Consider the following 20,613-nt stretch of genomic DNA (forward strand, 5'->3'; position numbering starts at 1 on the left):
GAAAATTGTTGGCCCAATTGTACTGAATGGGCCAAAATAGTCTGAGGCATGGAAACAATTTTCTAGACGCGGCCTATTCCTCGAGGAGGGGGTGGTGTGTGTGTGTTTGGCCGAACGCTTCGCCCTGCATGTGCTAGCATGCCACGTGCACCCATCCCGCGGTCCTGACCCTGTCGCACCTGTCTTCCTCATGGAACCCACAACATGCAGGGCAGGGGCAGCTCACCCACATAAGGGCATATGCAGAGAGGTCCCACCACCAGGAGAAACAAAGAATCCCTATTTTCTCACTCCATATCATACCCCTTCTCCATATACTAGTTTTGTGAGAATTCAATTATATTCCCCTGCGTGGCCTGTTTCTGGTGCATTTGTTTGCTTTAAATGAAACTTTCCAGGTCATTTGCAAGGAGGGCTCATTCCTGCCCTGCCCCACACCAACCCCAATTAAGGTTTCCAGTTTCCATGTAAACCACAAATAAAGTAAACTTTCCATTTTGGCCTGCAAATCTTGGTTTCCTAATGTAGATGCTCACTGCCCTTTCTTACCGCTCCCTTTATATAGCAGGGCCAGTAGAAAAATGAATACGTTTTATGAAAACAGAAAAACGTTAGGATGGCAGGACTGCTAACCCTTGGAGTTTCCCATAGGTTTTAGAAAAATGTTTTATAATTTGCTTGCACTTAAAAATTAAAAATAAGTAAATAAATAAAACCTTAGACACAGAGATACAAAGAAATATGAAGCAGCTTGTGGCTGGACAGGCTTTCTTGAATGAGGACTGAGCCACATAGTGAATTAAGGGAGTGACTCCCAAGTCCCCTACTATCTGAATGGAAGTGGAAAGTGTGGAGCTTATATAAATCCAAAATGCACAATCCCACGAGGCTGACCTGAGAGCAAAATGTCTCTATGCTTATAGAGTTTGAAATAGAAAGGAACTTAATTATGCTATGGGCTTGTGTAATGGGTCACTAGAAAGCAATGATTCCCTAGCTTGTCTAGTCACCAAAACCACCTGAGAAGCTTTGCGAACATGTGGACTCCAGGTCTCATTCCAGACCTACTGGATCAGACTATACGGGGAGGAGCCTCGACACCTGGGCTCTTTAATTCCCCAGGCACTGCCGATGACAGCCAGAATTGAGGGCCACTGTCATGAAAGTTTTCCGTTACTCTACATTACATTTGTCGGGGGCGGGGGGGGGGGGGGGGGGAGGGCACTCTCCTCTCGTGTGCCCATGACAGACATCACTAGTTGATCATTCAGCCTCTGATGCTGAACTCCCATACGGTCTTAAAATCTACCTCAATAAAGTGCTCCTGAGGCCACCAGCAAGCAGAGCACCCAAGCTAAAAATTTATATGCCATTCTCGAGGGGTCACAGCCGATGCTTGGGAAGAGAGCACTGAACCAGAAACCTAAACTCAAAATAAAGAAATACATACACATGGGCCTATACGGACCCCATCATCCAGCTGACTGCAGAGCAGCGTGTTCGAATGGAATCCTCCCTGACCTGGAAGAGGGCTCCTAACCACCGCCCGTCTTTCAACCAGTTTTCAAAGGTTCCCCCGCGAGAGGCAGGAGACCAGCTAAGGGTCTCTCTCCAGCCCAGCTCTTTTCTTTCTTCCCGCCCCTCCCTACGGTACCTGAACATACAGGAGTTTTATTCTGCACAGAAGAGCCACTGATGGGCTTCCCATCTGGGGTGACACACCAGCAGTACCCTGTGTAAGTATGGCACTGCACCTGTTCGGGGAAGCGGGGAGGGGAAGAGAACCGTAAGTCTGGCGTCGCCATATCAGCAGTCATCTCCCACCCCTTCCAAGGCGTTGCCACCGTGGCAGAGGAGCTCTTTCCTCCTCTCACCCAGCCTCTGTCCCCACTGTCTATTGCAGGTGGGTCAGTCGGCCAACAACATGGATTATGCGTCTTCTGTGTAATTCCCAGGCACAACCACACAAGCTACCTATTTCTTTCTCATGACTTTGAATGATGAATAGCCTATCTCATACCCAGATATATCCACTTCGTCCTCCCTGTGATGGTTCTCACCAAGACCTGCACATTTCCCCCCCTGAGCACTGGCATACAGCCCCATCCACTCGTAAACAATTCTGGCTGGTGAGCTAATTTGGCAAGTGCAAGTTGGAAATTCACCGCTGCAGGCTGATAAGGACTCTTCTTTAACAGGCATCGACAAGTAGTGAGCTCTTCTTCTAGCTTTTCCCAGCATCCGTTCGTTCATATAGTCAGCCTGCCTACTGATCGGGTGGCACATCACTAGCAGTTGCCCGCTAGATGACGGGGTTAAGGTAAGAACAAAGCCACTTCCACCTGCAGGTTCTAGAGGCCCCGCTGTAACACTGGGCGATCCACCTCAAGCCTCCATAATCAGGCCCACCCTGTCTAGGAATAGTAAATAAAAATGAGGCTTTTGCCTCATTCAGGGTGACTTTTCTCTCTCTTGCAACAGCCGTCACTCTGTCCATTTCCTCCCACCCCACCCCGCCATCCTCTTTCCCATCCGTTTCCCAACACGGAGCTCCTCTACACAAATCAGGGCATCACCCCCCTGGCTGAAAACCACTCGGTGATTTGCCATTGGATTCAGGATGGAGATTAAGCTCATTTGTGTGGAGCTCAAGGTCCCCCAAGATCTGCCCCCTGCCTATCCCTGCGACCTCATTTTACACCCATGTCTCCACAAGTGCCCTCCACTGGAACCACAGCAAACCCTTTGAAGCCGGCAAACGCCTCACAGGATTTCATGATTCTGAACATTTGTCTGCTCTGACTAGTCAGTGGTCCAGAATACCATTCCCCAAACCATCCCCACCCCCTCCTAGCCCCTTTGTATTCCCACCCTCTTCACGATGCACCTTCTCCGCCAAGTGGTCCCCGACTCCCCGCCTTCTCTCCTCTGATCCTCCATACACCCTGGCTCCTTAAATTAGGAGCCCTTCTCTCCCCCTCAAGACTGTGACCTTCCTAAGGCAAGGGATTGCATGCTGGTTATTTCTATCTCCTAAGCATCTAGCATAATGTAGGCATCTGATGAGTTGAATAAATGCTTGAATTATCATATGGCCCCGTTCTTGGTCCCCATCAGTTCTAAAAAGGTAGCAGCAATTTAAACAGCCCCACTTGGGGCGCCTGGGTGGCGCAGTCGGTTAAGCGTCCGACTTCAGCCAGGTCACGATCTCGCGGTCCGTGAGTTCGAGCCCCGCGTCAGGCTCTGGGCTGATGGCTCGGAGCCTGGAGCCTGTTTCCGATTCTGTGTCTCCCTCTCTCTCTGCCCCTCCCCCGTTCATGCTCTGTCTCTCTCTGTCCCAAAAATAAATAAACGTTGAAAAAAAAAAATAAAAAAAAATAAACAGCCCCACTACTTTAAACGTAGACCTCAATGACAGAATGGGTGCCAACTGCAAAGACATTAACATGTGAAAAAAGTGCCTCTGGGGATCAAGGGCATAATTGGAATCAAGGATGGACAGTAATAAAATACACATTGACTGGGGAAGAAGAGAGGGTGTACACGGAAGAGAGATCCGATGGCCCGGGTGAGAAAGGCAGAAAACCGCGGAATGGCTTCGGCTCTTGTGTGTGTACCAAACGCTGTAGTCGTCCCCAAGACCAGTTGTCTGGCTACAGGCCTACCCACAGAAATCAGGGTAAGACCAAGACGGAGGAAGTACCAGTATGATGACTGTGTATCAATGAGGCGCTCACCTTGACTGCCCACGTAGAGAAACTACACTCAGTGCCTGTACTCCAGTGCCATTTTCCACTCCCATTTCATCTCGTGGAGCTATCCATAAACTCCATGGCTGCGGTTGCTGCCCTAGATGCTCAACCCCCCGATCAATATCTTGGGTCGAGTCGGTGCTACCCTCTGAGAAAGCTAAGGATGGAATAGGAGAAACCCATTCCTGGGTTTGCATCCGGGTCTGGCCAGTTACAAATGAGGCACGTGACTTAGCTCTTTGAGCCCCATTTATGAAATGGGGATAACGTCGCCAAGCCTGGAGGGCTCTGGCAAAGAAAACAGACAGTGTGAGTCCAGTCCTGGCACGGGAGATGGCTGGATACAAGGTGGCTGCAGTGATGATTGCTCTCAGCTGTGTCAGAAACACCTGGCAAGCCGGCCTCCTCTGGGGCCAGAGCTCCCTTAGTAACCTCCAGAGGCTTGGGTGGGAAACCCTGCTGGAGACTTGGGAGTTTACCCCTCCAGACTCTGTCAGCCCTGCAGGGGACAGTTCCTAGATGATTCCTTGCCCGTGGCAGCATTTTAATGGAGCCTGGCTGGCTGCTTTCTCCTCCCTGGCCAATAATCACCTGTGGAGAAACCAGTCCTCAGGGCTGGGCGGCCACACTGACTCACTCCAAGGCCCCACGGTTCCCCTGGCCGTGGCCGGCCTCCCTCTCTGCGAGGACTCTGTCGCCAAAGTCCAACACTGGAAGTCGTGCCTCTGGCCAAGTGCTGCCTGCCGGGGCTGGATGCTGTGGTCACGCAGGCCCAGGCCGTGGAGAATGGCTGGATAAAAGCCCCCTCCTTCTGGGCATGCAGAGTCCCAGCCAGAGCTACTGAGGAGCGAACGAAATGCATGAGTAGGAGGCTAAACCCAACGCTTTGTTTCAGGGGATATAATCTGACCTCTGGGCTGAAGCAGGTCCCCAGGGCCACACGCCCACTGAGTGCGCCCATTGTATCCCTACCGGCATGGGGACGCTGCCTTCCAGCCCCCAGCCAGGCCCACAGGCCCAAACACAGACCCTTTTTCCTCAGGGCCCTCAGCATTTTCCTCAAACCAGGCTCCGGGAATAGACTCCAGATTACAAAATCCTCAGGTTGGGAGGTGCTGCTGAGTCCCAGAGCACTGGACTTGAACAAGGAATTATTATCACACTCCTCTGACGCCTGGGGCACGCATCAACGGGCGGTCGGAGGAGCCGAGTGAGATCTCGGGCTGCCGGAACTCAAGAGGCGACCAGCACGGTCACCTCCCTTTGCTCAAGGAGCCCCAAGCTATTCGTCCGTGATTCTTCATCGAGGGGCTGCTTGTGAGTTGTCCTGGGGAGTTTTCAAGATGTCTTCTTGAGGAAAAAGAAGTTACAGGGAGGCAGAAAGCATGGGTCATGGAGTCAGACGGTAGCCCAGCTTGACTAACCAGCTCCACCACGGAAGCTAACCACTTCTCTTTCCAACCTTCTGCGGCCTGGGTACGTCTCTTCATCAAACCAAGCCTCAGACTGCCCGTGGCTACTTATAAACCGGAGACCATTGTACTTACCTCACTCGGTGGTTGCGAGAATTAAATTAGAAAAGGTAAATAAAGCACTGAGCTCACATGGTAAATGCCCAGCGAAGCTTAGCGATTTATTTTTATTATCATCGTGTTATTTTTCACCAAACTATCTGTACACTCAAAAAGGGCCCAGCTAGGGGCGCCTGGGTGGCTCAGTTGGTTAAGCGTCCGACTTCAGCTCAGGTCATGATCTCGTGGTCTGTGAGTTCGAGCCCCGCGTCGGGCTCTGTGCTGACAGCTCAGAGCCTGGGGCCTGCTTCGGATTCTGTGTCTCCCTCTCTCTCTGCCCCTCCCCCGTTCATGCTCTGTCTCTCTCTGTCTCAAAAATAAATAAACGTTAAAAAAAATTTTTTTAAAGAAAGGGCACAGCCAGATTCTCTGATGGAAACCAAAGAACATCCTAGTCTGACCAGTCCCCGGGGGAAGAGGTAGTTTAAAGTCAGCAAAAAGTTTGAGAAAGTTTTAGTGGGAGAAGGGAAATTCTGTTTTCATATAGGAACAGTTCAATCAGTCTCAGAGGAGAGAAGTACAACTTCCTGCAGAAAAGCAACCAGGCTGTAAATTCTGTGGAATTGATGGTTTATATACACACAATCAACATGTAAATTCTACTTAGTTTGGCTTCCTCCCTTGAAAACTTAAAGCTTTAAGTTAATAGGTCATCCCCTTTGTTCCAACTCCCCCCACCCCAGCCTCAAATTAATCAACTCTCATACTTAATTTATGGGAAAATCCGGGGCCAAGAGGAATTGAAAAGGTGATTAGCTACTTCTAGTATCTCGCTACGCAGGTTTCAAAGCTCCGGGTTGTTCCAGGCCCAATGGTATTGATAACAAACCATGGGATTTGCTCCTATTCCACTCTGGAGCATCCTGGGAAAGCTGAAATATTAATTGATGGGTCTTCCCTCAGAGACACAAAGTGTTTGCACATCAACCTAAGTGAGGCTACTCACTGCTTAACTATACTGTTGAATGTAACTGACATACTTAATATAGGCTTTTATACACCAAGGATACTGTATATGAACTTCACAGTAACCACAAACCCAAAACCTATAATTGATAGACAAAAAATAAAGAGAAAGAAAGCCAAACAGAACACCACAGAAACTCATCAATCACAAAGAAAGAGAGCAAAAGAGTAAGAAAGGAACAGAGAAGAACAAGAAAACAATCAACAAAATGTCAATAAATACATACCTATCAATGATTATTTTAAACGTAAATGGCCTAAATGCTCTAATCAAAAGACACAGAGTGGTGGAATGGGTTAAAAAAAAATACAAAACCCATCTAAATGTTGCCTATAAGAGACTCATCTCAGACCTAAAGACACATATAGACTGAAAGTGAGGGGACAGAAAAATATTTACCACGCAAATGGGAATGAAAAAAGAAGCCAGGGTAGCAATACTAATATCAGACAAAATAGACTTTAGCACGAAGACTATCACAAGAGACAAAGAAGGACATTACATAATGATAAAGAGATTAATACAAGAAGATAAAACAACGGCAAATATGTATGCACCCAACACTAGAGCATCTAAATACATAAAGCAAATATTAATGGACATAAAGAGAGAAATTGATGGTAATATAATAATAGTAGGGGACTTTAATCTCACTTGCATCAGTGGATACATCATCCAGGCAGAAAAATCACTAAAGGTACTTTAAAACAGTGTGTTTTAGGTAAGCAAATTTCATCTCTGACTCATATACTTAAATATTTTTGGCAAGAGGCCCTTTGCATAAACAGCCCAATGGTATATTTCAGGTCAACCTCTGTCTAAATTAAGACAAATGTGAAATTATTTTAAGCCTGTTAGTCTTCAACATTAGCCCAACTCCTGGACATCTGGAAGAACGTGGGAGGCTAGCACACTCAACAAATGCATTTGAGTAACTGAGGAGTACAGAGGAGCAAAGCGAATACCAGCTCACAGGACAAAGCAGACAGGGGACTGAAGGCAAGGACAGCAGTGAGAAAAACAAAGGAGACTAACAGACTACACACATAGACAACTATCACCCACTGCCGCCATGCCCCAAATGGAAAACACCACTTCAGCTTTACGGGGGCTCCTCACTCACCACCGATGATCTATGCATGATCTCACTGGGGCGTCAGGGTCACCCTGTGTGCCAATCCTTTATAGGAGAGGCACACAAAGCAGAAGTTATTTGTTCAAATGTCGCAGCTAGTTCTTAACAGCACAAGAATCTGGAGCCCTGGCTCCCAACTGTCATAAAATTTCAGAATTGAGAGAGCTGGAAAAAAAGGAAAATCTTAATGATCACCAGTGTAACCCAAACATTTCACAGAGGAGGAAACAGGTCCAGAGACAGAGAGGTGGCATGATTGCAGCACCTAGTCCCAGCAGCTGGCAGTCCCCCAGACCTGGAAGGGAGAAGGAGAAAGACGTGACTCCTTGTGCTGGTATCTGAGGGAACTGACAGGGTCTCTTTGTGCCTTGTAATTCTCTGGCATATGGAACTCTTTTGGGGAAAGAGGAGAGGGAGATGGGATACATATTCAAATCAAGGAGGTGGCCGGAAGAGTCTCTTGCTCCAGCTTCAGTGAGAGGCTGTCTCGGGAGTGGGTTGGGTGACAGCACGGGGGCCTCTGCTGCACCCCATTGGCTGGCCTGCTTGCCTCTGGCTGTTCTTGGGGGGCTTCTGAGAGGGGTGGGACCTCACGTCCCAGAGCAGCTTCTCTGTTGTTGGACTTTGCTCTCCTTGCTACCAAGGGCCCCCAGCTGTCACCCAAACAGTCCACACCAGTCTCCCCTGCACACGTCCACCTGCTTCTAACTCCTGCCTCTCTGATACAGTCCTGAATACCACCGGTGTTCTATGGGGTGTGACGAGCAATTATTGGGGATGAAGGGGTTCTCTAGCCAAATAATTTTGGAAATACTGGGTTGAATAAAATTAAAAGATTTCTTGACTGCACCACTTCTCAGAGTCTTAAGTCAAATGATGATGATTTAGCTCTAAGAGGAAGATGTCGTTGGCTGCAATTCCTAAACTTATTTAACTGGAGGACCCTCCCTCGATTTCGAGTGGGGAGCATTTCGTGGCACTAGCGTTCTCTGAAACACGCTTTCAGAACAAGGCAATGTGATGAGGTGCAAGGCCTTGCTGTGTTTCCTTGCTTTTTTCCCACTCCGACTTGCTTCCAGCCCAGTGTCAGGTTCTCATTTTAGCTCAATCTTCCCTGAAATGATTTCCCTCCGGCAACCCCCCGCCCCCTCCCCCCCCCCCCCCACCTTTTTTGTAACGCTTTCTCCAGCTCTCTATCTGCGAAGAAATCCATCTTGAATTGCCTCGGACCTTCACTGACAGCTGGAATCCCCTCCAAGGCACAGCACCTTCCCACCCCGTCGCTTCATTTCCCCCCTTTCTTTGTGCCTCGTTTGTGAACTAGAAAATGTGAGCCATATGCAAAGGGACAGGCTTGATCCAGCATTCTTAGTAGCAACTCCCAAACTTGTCATGAGATGACTACTATCATGTACACGAACATTTCCCAGCAGGGGCAAAAAAATGAAACTAAAAGCAGAAGGCATGCGGATATTTGTCTAACTCTTTTGGCAGTGGGAGTACGAGACTTTTTTTTTTTTTTTCCTTCCTTATCTGCCAGTTGCTCCAAATCAGTTAGCAGGTTCTCTGGATTAAGTTAATGCACAGTGAAAGTTAAGCATCGTGCTATTGGTCCGACTGATAACTTTGTTTCGGGACAGGATTTCCAGCTGCCCCACTTTCCTTTTGTCCGCATCCTCTAAAGGACCTCTGAGAAGCTGTGTTTCTCCATGGGCGCCACGGGCCCTGGCTGAAAGAATGAGTCCCCAGGCCATCTGAGACCACCACGTGTTCCCCTAGAACATCTCTCTCCATCAGAAGCTGCAGGAGAACATTGTTTATTGGGTGTGCATTAGAGCGCCTGGAGGACTTATAAAACAAACTGGCTGGACCCCACCCACAGAGTTTCTGGATTCATTAGGTCTGGGGTCAGCTGGGGAATCTGCATTTCTAACAAATTCCCAGGCGTTCAGGCCGCTAGTCCAGGAACCACAGTTCAAGAGCCACTGATTGAAAGGAAACTTCTCCCACCCCACCCTTTCTGGCATTTATCATTAAATGCTCAAGAAACAAGTACTTTTCTAGGTGGGAATTTGGGAACGAGGAGCCCTATGACCATACTTCTCTCCAAAGTTTTTACGTTCCAGTTGTTTTGACGACATGTGGTCTTTTAATTCATGGATTTAGTGATTGCAGCATTAAATTGTCTGGGTGATTTCACACATGGAAGAGAGTTTGATTGCAGTGAGAAGAAAGAGGGAAGAGGGAAGGGATGGTATAATTCTTTCAGTCTGGCTAGCATGAGCTGTTCTTTCCTCAGTTTGGAAAAGCTTATCCCACAAGCGTCCCCCTCCTCTTTAGTCAGGTTTGGCTCAGAAGGAACAAGATGCAGAAGGAAAAACATGGCTTTGGAGTCAAAATGACCTGGGTTTAAATACCAAACTCTGCCAAAAGCTGTGTGACTCTGGCAAAGTCACTTAACTTCTCTGAGCCTCTCTATGATACAGGGTTAAGGGCTCCCACCTTGAAGGTTATTGAGAAGACAAAGTGAGACAAGATATATAAAGCATCTAAAATGGTGTAGGGAGTAGTTTGTGCTCAGCACTGCTGGTTTTGTCTTTTTCCCCTTCCCTTTGCACGGAGGATGGGGTCAGAGCTTCAAGGTTCTGCTCTTCTTTGGGGCTCTTACCTTATGCCAGGTTAGGGAAGACAGTATGTTGGGGAATGAGGGATTTTCCTTTTAGAGTATTTACATCCTCCTCCAGAGTTTAAAGAGCGGGGGGGATGCAGGGAAGGAAGATAACCTTACAATTTTAAATACTCCTAAATATGGGAGTCTTTGTTGACTCTGGTTTCTATGTATTGTTCATGTAACAGAGCTGCCAGCATGATATTTGTTAGAAGTGGTGTGTTTAGAATGAGAGACAGAGCCATTCATTCCTGGGCTATTTACGTCCACATCTGAAATACCGTGTCCAGTTTTGGGAAGGACACTCTATCTAAGAGGGACCTTGGCAAATTGAATCCCAAGGAAAGAGAGACATAAATCCCCATTATATAGGAATGACTGATAGAACTAAGGACTTCTGCCAGGGCAAAAAGAAATATTTGTTGGCTAAAAGAAAGAATTTCACAAGGACTTAATGGTGTCTGTCTTCAAATCTTTCTGTGGAGCGTGAGATTTCTGTGGGTTCAGCGAGTCCTATAGCTAGAGCAGGGGTCGGTCATCTGTTGCAAATTATAGCTCTCCCGTCAGTGTAGAGAAGGACTTTCCAAATAAATTGCCCCGAAATGCATTATGTATGTTGTCTTTGGTGGTAATAAGCTTCCTGTCTCTGGTGGCAATCAAGCAGAAGGTAGGTGACTGGGTCTTGAGCCCTGGATTGAGACAGGGTAGGGAGAGGAAGGAGAAGATGAACTAGATACTTGTGAGGTTTCCTTTGACCCAAAAGTTCTGTGATTCTACAACCTTGCTCCAAATTGAACTTTCGCTGCGTAGGAGTAAGGTGAAAATCTATAAACTAGTACCTACTTAGCAGTTAAGACTACTCCTCCAAATATATGGCACATATTTTTTGTATTTTTCAAAATGCTTAAACACCATCCCCTCAGCATACACATAAGGGATGTTTAAAAAACCTGAGTATTAGAACTTCAGGGATCCAAAGAACTTTATTTTCTCCATTCCCTCTGTTTGGTGCCTAGAATAGCCCAGGCTTGGTGAACACCAAGTATGTCACCTCTTGTTTACTCGCTTGTATTTCCATTTGGGGGAAACTATCAAAGATGCTTTCTTTCTTTTTTTAAACTTTTATTTCAGTATAGTTGACTCACATATACTGTTTTGTTTAAAAAAGAAAATGTACAATAATAAAGCCCCACAGGGATTGGAGCTTTATTCAGAGCAGAAGGGTGAAAATCTGGCCAGCGGAGGGCTGAAGGCGGGCTGAGGGCGGGCTGAGGGCGGGCCGAGGGTGGGAGGGCGCGGGGACAGGGGCGGGGTGAGGCTAGCTGAGGATTGCTGAGGGGCTGGCGAGCGTGGGCAAGATGGGTGGGCGGGGCGAGGTGGGGCAGGACTGGGGCAGGAAGAGGGCGGGACAAAGGTGGCCGGCTGGAGTGGACCTCTTCCTTGCTACCGACCGCAGCTGACTTCACTTTTAATGAAACTTTTCTGTCTCCATATCTCCCTCTCGTGTTCTTATTTATCACCTTTCCCTACTATGATGAAAAAAAAAAAAAATCCCACCCCTTAAATTTTGTAGAAAAGCTTAGTTGACTGATCCGCAGATCACCTCCTGGCTTGTGGTGTGCGCCCACAGTGGAGTGGCAATGGCCCTAGATGGGCATGTGTTCATGGCCCTGCCTGAAAGCTTCCTTAATAAGCGTTTGCTGTAGGCCAACTTGTGCCTTCCCCCCACCCCCCACCCCGGATTGAACATTACCTAGTGTCTTACAAAATCCAAAGGTGTAGAGGTCACCTCCCAGAGGCCATCAGTTGAACCTCCCTCCCAGGGCAGTAGCACTCTATCCCCTCACCAAGAGCATCCCTGCTGGGTGCCCATTCAGTCCCCAGGATGGGAAGGTAAGTTCTCTTTGAGTCAGACATTCCATTGGTGGATTGCTCTACTTGAAAAAGCTTCTTCCCTATTTTGAGTCAGAATCTGAGTCACTATAGATTTTACTCAGTGATCCTGGGTCAGCTCTGTGGCACTATTCAGTAAAGCTTATTGTGGTCCACAAAGGTGTGAAGACAGTTCTCTGTATTGCTTTGGTCATCCCTCTTCCCCCATCTGTGGTTCTTCTCATGTGCAAACCAAACATGTCTGGCTCCTTTGAGTATTCCTCATGTGACATAATTTCCCGACCTTACTCACCTGAGTCACCCTGCCTAACCTGCAGTTAGGCAACATCCTTTAAAAGATGGCAATGTCCTTTACAGAGGCAGTAGAGAGCAGTGGTTAGGACCAAGTGCTGAAGCCAGGCTGTTTGGGTCTGAATCCTGACTCTACACTTGCAAGCTATGTGACCCGGGCAAGCGTACAGGGTCTGGGTGCTCCCAGCTGGGCATCTGAGCTCCCCGTGGTCCCTGGTGAGTCCAACCCTCTATCTGTCTACCACAGAAATCAAAGGTGCAAGAGGGGGTATACTTGGGAAGAAGGGGAGGATAGAGGCCTGCTCCTCTAGCCTTCCTGCTGCCTGTGGGAAAAGTGAGGCTCAGAGATGGGGGGCTTCAATCACCCTCTCCTTCTCTTTCTAAGTGCCTGGGCTTGAGCTATGAAGCAGTCTGGATGTTCCTTTTTAGCTCTCCCTCCTCCCCTCCTCCCATTACAGAACTGTGCTTCCTGAAGTCACCTCTGCAGGCCTGAGTTGTGAGACTAGCTTGCAAAGCAAACGATGCCAGCCAATCTGGGAGAGGATGCTAGGTGGCCATTCAGCATTGAAGAGGAGGACAGAGCAGTGGTTGGGCAGGAGAGTCCTCACAGAACACAATGGATAGATACAGTGTTCGAGCGTAAAGCAGGCTCCATCCACCCACATTGCCCTGCACTCACTGAAAAGAGGAGAGCATTGGCTCCCACCGTGTATGAGCGAGTAGATGAGCCACTTGCTAGACAAGTCCTTCCTGCACCTGGAAGGATCAGGCCCTGTCCTTACCATCATTTACAAAAGTAAAAATTCACTTTCACGGTACCAGTGGGTACAGGATTTGTTCTTAGGTGATGACAGTGTCCTGGCATTACGGTGTGAAGGTGACTGCACAACCCCGTGAATGCTAAAAGCCACCGAACTGTGCACTTGAAAGAATAAATGTTATGGAATGTGAATTATATCTCAAGAAAGCTGTTACTTTAAAGAACAAAACCAGGTGGCCAGCCCACAGGTTACAGTTTGCCGACCTCTGAAATAGCTCAACTAGTTCTCCCATTTTAGAGTTGAGCAAACCGATACCTAAAGAGGAAGAAAACTAACATTTGCCTAAGAGCAATTATGTGCTAACTCGTGGGCACTTTCATGTAAACTTTCACATGCAACATCTGGTTGTTTGGAACAAAAGCAATGCCATGAAAAACACATGCAAAGCAAGGAATAAGATGCCGTTGGCACAGTAGATGTTCAAATTATAACAATAATAATATGGTTATTGAGTATTTACCCAAAAAGAAAAAAGAAAAGCAACAACTTGACCAACAGTGGGTCTATTTACCATTATGCCATTTATACATAAAGGATGGGCTTGATTTTTTTTAACAGTGTAACTGCTTTAAAAAAAAAAAAAAGAGAAGTTGGCATTGTACACGCTATAGGAGGCTTAGGAAGCCTAGAGCAAGCCACCATCCACTAAAACATACAGAACTGGCTTTGTTTGGGGGCTTCCAAAGGAGCCATTTATGGCTAGAGAAGCTGAGAACACTCGAGCTTATGGAAGCAGCCAGGGTTTCAGTACTTTACCTAGAGAGGCTTCTGCACTGAGCCGAGACCCACATGATCGCTCTAGGTAACACAGTTCCACACGAAGACAAAACGACATAGCTTCTAGAGTCAACAAAGACAGGACAAGCCCTTCCCCCATGACAATGCTTAGCACTCCAGCCCTGCCGATGTTCAATCACCAGGGTCAGCAGATCATCAATCCCTTCCATACGCGCTGGGAACCTGGAAGAAGAGGGCCCAGGTGGTAAACCTGGGTGCTTCCAGGTCAAGCCAGTCACACAGTGCAGGCCTGCAGGGGTGACTTCAGGAATGGCAGTTCTGCATGATGGGGGCGGGGAGGAGGAGGAGCTAAAAACGAACACTCACACCTGCTTCATAGCTCGGTCCAGGCACTTAGGGAATAATTTGTAGTTCCCGAAGTTGCAGGAAATCTAACGGTAAGACAAGGGGAGCACAGAATGTTTTATTTGCACTTCCAACTTCAAAACAAAGCATCATCAAAAAAAAAAAAATTACAGCTCCCCAGGCCCCTCAAGGCCAAAAAAAAAAAAAAAAAAAAATGACCTCAGGAAATAAAAAAGCATGTATATGTGTGCGTTCGTGTGGGGAGTAGTGATTAGAACAAGTACAAGTGAGAAAAGTGTTAGTGCCAGATAAAGCTTTATCAAGGAAGACTGTTCCTGGAACATGGAATCAAAGATGGGAAACAGAAAATATTTTTTCACATAGAAATAACATTACAGGGGCGCCAGGGTGGCTCAGTGGGTTAGGCGCCTGACTCATGATTTCAGCTCTGGTCATGATCTCACTGTTCATGAAACTCAGCCCTGCGTCAGGCTCTGTGCTGACAATGTGGAGCCTACTTGGGATTCTCCACCCCTCTCTCTCTCTCTGCTCCTACCCCTCTTTAAATAAATAAAAACATTTAAAAAAGAAATAACATTACAAATTGTGTTTTATATTCCATAATATTCTTAGAACTACAAAACCATCTACACAAAAAAATTTAAATGGCTTGGGAATATATTTGATAACAACCACAAATCAACCACACCGTGCTCAACACTATGGAAGGCAATCTGGTCGTATGTATCAGATGCCTTAAAAAGTGCATGTCCTTCCAGGGTGCCTGGGTGGCTCGGTCAGTTAACTGGCTTCAGTTCAGGTCATGATCTCGCAGTTTGTGGGTTCGAGCCCCACGTCGGGCTCTGTGCTGACAGCTCAACGCCTGGAGCCTGCTTTGGATTCTGTGTCTCCCTCTTGCTCTGCTCCTCCCCTGCTCATGTCTCTCTCTCTCTCTCTCTCTCAAAAATAAACATTAAAAAAATTTTTTTTTAATCCATGTCCTTTTGACCCAATATTCAGCTTCTGGAAATTGAATCCCTGAATTTCCAGGATTCATGGTACAGTCATACACTGCAATGCAATGCAGCCATTAACAATGAGGTAGACAGGAGGTGTCCGAGATGGTGGTGTAGGAAGAACCTGAACTCACCATGACCTCCTGTCATGGCACGTATGGATCTCTAGCTGCAAACGGATCGTTTTTCTCTGAAAAAGACCTGAAAACTAGATGAACTGCTCCTCTACAACAAAGGATAAAAGGACCACATCAAGGGGCGCCTGGCTGGCTCCGTCGGTTGAGCGTCCGACTTCAGCCCAGGTCCTGATCTCACAGTTCGTGAGTTTGAGCCCCATGTCAGGCTCTCTGCTGTCAGTACGAAGCCCACTTCAGATCCTCTGTCCCCCCCCCCCCCCCCCCCCGCACCTTCCCTGCTGGCATGCTCTCTCTTTCTCAAAAATAAACATTGAAAAAAAAACAAAAACAAGAACCACATCCAAATGGGTTGGAGAGGCAGACACATCTCAGCATTTCTCTGAGAACCCTGGGATCTACACCAGAGATGAGCCCCCCAAAACACCTGTCTTAGAAAACCAAGGGGCTGATACCCAAAGTACCCAAAATGCTATCAGAAACTGAGATTCCCCCTTTTTAAAAAAAAAAAATTTTTTTAACGTTTATTTATTTTTGAGACAGAGAGAGAGCATGAATGGGGGAGGGGCAGAGAGAGAGGGTGACACAGAATCGGAAGCAGGCTCCAGGCTCTGAGCCATCAGCCCAGAGCCCAATGCGGGGCTCGAACTCGCGGACCACAAGATCATGACCTGAGCTGAAGTCGGACGCTTCACCGACTGGGCCACCCAGGCACCCCTGAGATTCCCCTTTTAAGAGTCCCACGTGCAGTCTCACTCATGCCAAGGATCCAGTGCAAAAGCAATTTGCAAAGCACCTCGACTGTACGTAAAGGAGACTCACTTGCTGGTCTGGGGCATCTGTTGGAGGGGCAGGTGACAGTTGGGGCTCTCTCTAGAGACAGAAGTGCTAGCAGATGCTATTTGGGTACTCTCCACCTACCCTGCTACTGCAGGCAGGGCTGTGCAGACACAGCACCTCCCCCTGCCTGCACTGTCCCATTGCCTTGCTGAGGCCAGAGAGCACAGGCAGGTGTCGCGCTACCCTGCTCTCTGGCTGGGGTGGATGAGCACGAACAGTCATGGCATTCTCTCACTCCTTTCCTAAAGTCAGCAGCACAGGTGGTCGTGACACTCTCCCATACCCCAACTGGGGCTGGGGAGTTAAGTGGTCATGGATTTCTCCAGCACCCAATCTGGAGCCAGCATGCCCAGCGCAGACAAGGCCCTCTCCAGTCCCATGGCTGAAGCCCTCAGTTGAGGCATTATCCTACTCCATTTCTGAAGTCAGAGAGCATGCCCTGACCCCTACACTCTCCAGCTGCCCTGCTAAAACCAGTGCACACAAACCACACAGGGGATACCCCTTGTTTTCCTGGCCCCAGTGGCCCAGGGGGCTGGCTTTCCTGAGCTCCCAGGGACTATAACAGACAGTTATAAATTCTCAGACAGTTCTTGGCAGGCCAACACCTTATCCAGGACTGCAAAGACTCCAGACTGAAACACATACCCAGTCTTCCTGTGAAAAAGGCCTATTTACTTATCCTGGAGCTTCAGCCTGAGGGACAAGCTTCAGGTTTCCCATATATCTAGAGGCTACTAAGGCACTCCTAGAAAACATAACCAGGGAGACACCATTCTTGTGAAACTCTAGGGCTTGCTACATCTTGAGAAGACCTCCCAGGAAGAAGTTTGTACACTCGTCTGGAGTCCCAATTTTTGCAACTGCCACCCAGGGAACACCTCCAGATATCCTGACCTGGAGGTTGAAAGGTATTATGACTGCAGCCCCAAGAACCACACACACACACACACACACAAACACACACACACACACACATATATGTTCTTTAAAAGCTGCTGCCTGAGAATCTGGCTTCCAGTCAGCCTGAAACCGATGCTAAGAGATTCTTTCCCTCGTAACATTGACAGGTCTTGGCATACCTTCAGCAACAGGGGCATACCAGGAATAAATCAGGCTATTTAAATAATCACAAAGGTTTAAGAGACAACCAAGAACTCGGGCAAAGTTGAACTATCAGGTTCATCATCTACACAAGGCCATTGCCTCAAGACTGGGAGAGGTGGCTGTTTTGCTTAAATCATTGAAACAAACACAGAGAGTCAACCAAAATAAGGAACCAGAACTATGTTTCAAATGAAAGAACAAGACAAAACCTCAGAAAAAGACCTCTGTAATTATACAGAGCTAAGTATTCAAATTGGTAAAGAACTCAAATGATCATAAAGATGCTCACTGACCTTGGGAGAAGAATGGAGGAACCCAGTGAGAACTTTAACAAAGATAGGAAATATTTTTAAAGTGCCAAACAGAAGTCACAGTACAGTGCCAAAGAATACAAAAGCTGAGCTGAAAAATACACTACAGGGGTTCAACAGCAGGCTGGATGAAGCAGAAGAATGGATCAGCGAGTTGGAAGACAAAGCACTGGAACTTATCCAGACAGAGCAGCAAAAAGAAAAAAAGCATTTTAAAAATGAAGATAACTTAAGAGACATATGGGACAACATCAGGCAGAATGACATTCATATTATAGGAGTCCCAGAAGGAGAAGAGAAAAAGAAGAAAAGAAGAGCAGAAAACTTATTTGCTGACAACTTTTTGACCTGGGGGAGGGGGGTGGTGGGGGAGACATCCAGGTCAAGGAATCCCAGAGAGTTCCAAATGAAATGAACCCAAAGAGATACATGCCAAGGCACATTATAATTAAAATGTCAAAAATTAAAGAGAGAATCTTGAAAGCAGCAAGAGAAAAGCAACTTGTTATATACAAAGGAAACCCCAAAAGGCTATGAGCAGATTTTCAGCAGCTTCCAACCACAAATACTCTACCTGGCAAGATTATCATTCAGAAGTGAAGAAGAGACAAAGTTTCCCAGATAAACAAAAGCTAAAAGAATTCATCACCATGAAGCCAGCGTTATAAGAAATGTTAAAGAGACTTCTCTAAGCTTAAAATAAATGGCACTAATTAACAGCAAAAAAAAATGCAAAAGTAAAAAGTCTCACTAGAAAAGGTAAATATACAGTAAAGTAGTGGATAAGTCACCAATAAAGCTAGTATGAAGGTTAAAAGGCAAAAGTAGCAGAATTAACTAAAACTACATTAGTTATAAGATATATAAAATGAAAGAAGGTAAAGTGTAATGTCAAAAATGTAAAACCTTGGGGGACGGTGTACTAAAAATATAGTTTTGGAATGTATTCAAATTCAAGTTGCTATCAGCCTAAAATAGACTGTTACATACATACATAGAATGCATATGTAAACCTTGGGGTAACCACAAAGCAAAACTTATGCACAAAAGAAAATGAGAAAGGAATTTAAACATAATACTAAAGACATCATACCACAATGGAAGAGAGAAAAAGGGGCAGAGAGAAACTACAAAAACAGCCAGAAAACAATTAACAAAATGGCAATAATTACATACTTATCAATAAGTACTTTAAATGTAAATAAACTAAATTCTCCAATCAAAAGACATAGAGTGGTTGAGTGGATTAAAAAAACACACAACAATAAGACCCATCTATATGCTGCCTATATATAAGAGACTCACTTCAGAAGTAAGGACACACACACACACACACACACACACACACACACACACACACAAAGTGAAGGGATGGAAAAATACCTTCCATGCAAATGGAAACAAAGAGAAAGCTGGTGTAGCAATACTTAGATCCAACAAAAGACTTTAAAATAAACACTGAAATAAAAGTCAAAGAAAGGCATTACATAATGATAAAGAGATTAACCCAGCAAAAAGATGCAACATTTATAAATATTTTTGTACCCAACATAGAAGCACCAAGATATATAAAGCAAATATTAACAGACATAAAGGGGGAAATCAACAGCAATATAAGAATAGCAGCTTACATCAATGGGCAGATCATCTAGGCAAAAAATTAATAAGGAAACGATGGTCATAAATGACATATAAGACCATATGGACTTCATAGATATATACATAACAGTCTATCCAAAAGCAGCAGAATACACATTCTTCTCAAGTGCACATAGAACATTCCACAGGATAAATCACATGTTAGGCCACAAAACAAATCTCAATAAATAGAAGAAAATTAAAATTATTTCAAGCATCTTTTCTGACCACAATGGTATGAAACTAAGAATCAATTACAAGAGGAAAACTGGAAAAACCACAAATACTTGGAGGTTAAACAACATGCTACTGAACAACTACCAGGTCACAGAAAAAAAACAAAGAAGAAAAAAAACCTCAGATACAAATTAAAACATAAAAATAACATAGCAAAATCTATGGATGAAGCTAGAGTGGCTCTGGGAGAGAAGTTCATAACAATACAGGTCTACCTGAAGGAACAAGAAAAATCTCAAATGAATAATCTAACTTTACACTTGAATGACTAGAAAAAGAAGAACAAACAAAGCCCAAAGGTAGCAGAAGAAGATTAGAGCAGAAATAAATAGAATAGAGAATAAAAAGACAATAGATAAGATCAGTGAAACCAAGAACTAGTTCTTTGAAAAAAATAAATAAAATTGACAAACTTTCAGCTGGACTCATCAAGAAAAAAAGAGAAAGAACTCAAATAAATAAAATAAAAAAATGAAAGAGAAGTTACAACAGATACCACAGAAATACAAAGGATTATAAGAGACTACTATGAATAACTGCATACCAACAAATTGAACAAACCAGAAGAAAGGGATAAATCCCTAAAAACATACAATCTTCTAAAGTTGAATCAAGAAGAAATAGAACGTCTGAACAGACTGATCACTTAGTAAGGATACTGAATCAGTAAGCAAAATCCTCGAAACAAGCAAAAGTCCAGGGCCAGATGGCTTCACTGACAAATTCTACTAAACATTCAAAGAAGATTTAATACCTATCCTTCTTAAACTCTTCCAAAAAGATGAAGAGGAGGGAACACTCTCAAACTCATTTTATGAGGCCAGCATCACTGTGATACCAAAACCAGACAAGGACAACAACAGAAGAAAAGTGAAGGCCAATATCCCTGAAGAACATAGAGGCAAAACTCCTCAACAAAGTATCGGGAAACCAAATTCAACAATACATTAAAGGATTGGAAGGAGCCAAGATGGCAGAGCAGCATGGAAGTTTTTTGTGTCTCACATCCATGAAATACAGCCAGACCAATGCTAAACCACCCTGCACACCTAGAAAACTGACCTGAGGATTAACACAACAATCTGCACAACCTGAACCACAGAATTCAGCAGGTAGGCAGCGTGGAGAGGTGAACTTGGGGAGAGAGAA

At 45.8% G+C, this 20,613-nt stretch overlaps 1 protein-coding gene across 3 annotated transcripts in view; it reads right to left on the minus strand.

Annotated features, from left to right (window-relative positions):
• SMOC1 (SPARC related modular calcium binding 1) overlaps nucleotides 1-20,613 on the minus strand; it is a 157,636-nt gene that overhangs the window by 51,155 nt on the left and 85,868 nt on the right. For all 3 annotated transcript variants that reach the window (XM_086709416.1, XM_086709415.1, XM_086709417.1), the window contains exon 4: nucleotides 1,655-1,754. In XM_086709416.1, coding sequence (XP_086565542.1) covers nucleotides 1,655-1,754 — 100 coding nt within the window. The remainder of the gene's footprint in view (nucleotides 1-1,654; nucleotides 1,755-20,613) is intronic.

This window comes from Puma concolor, chromosome B3, assembly GCF_028749965.1.
Source record: "Puma concolor isolate L17-30 chromosome B3, mPumCon1.1.hap2, whole genome shotgun sequence".
In the NCBI taxonomy this organism is placed as follows: domain Eukaryota; kingdom Metazoa; phylum Chordata; class Mammalia; order Carnivora; family Felidae; genus Puma; species Puma concolor.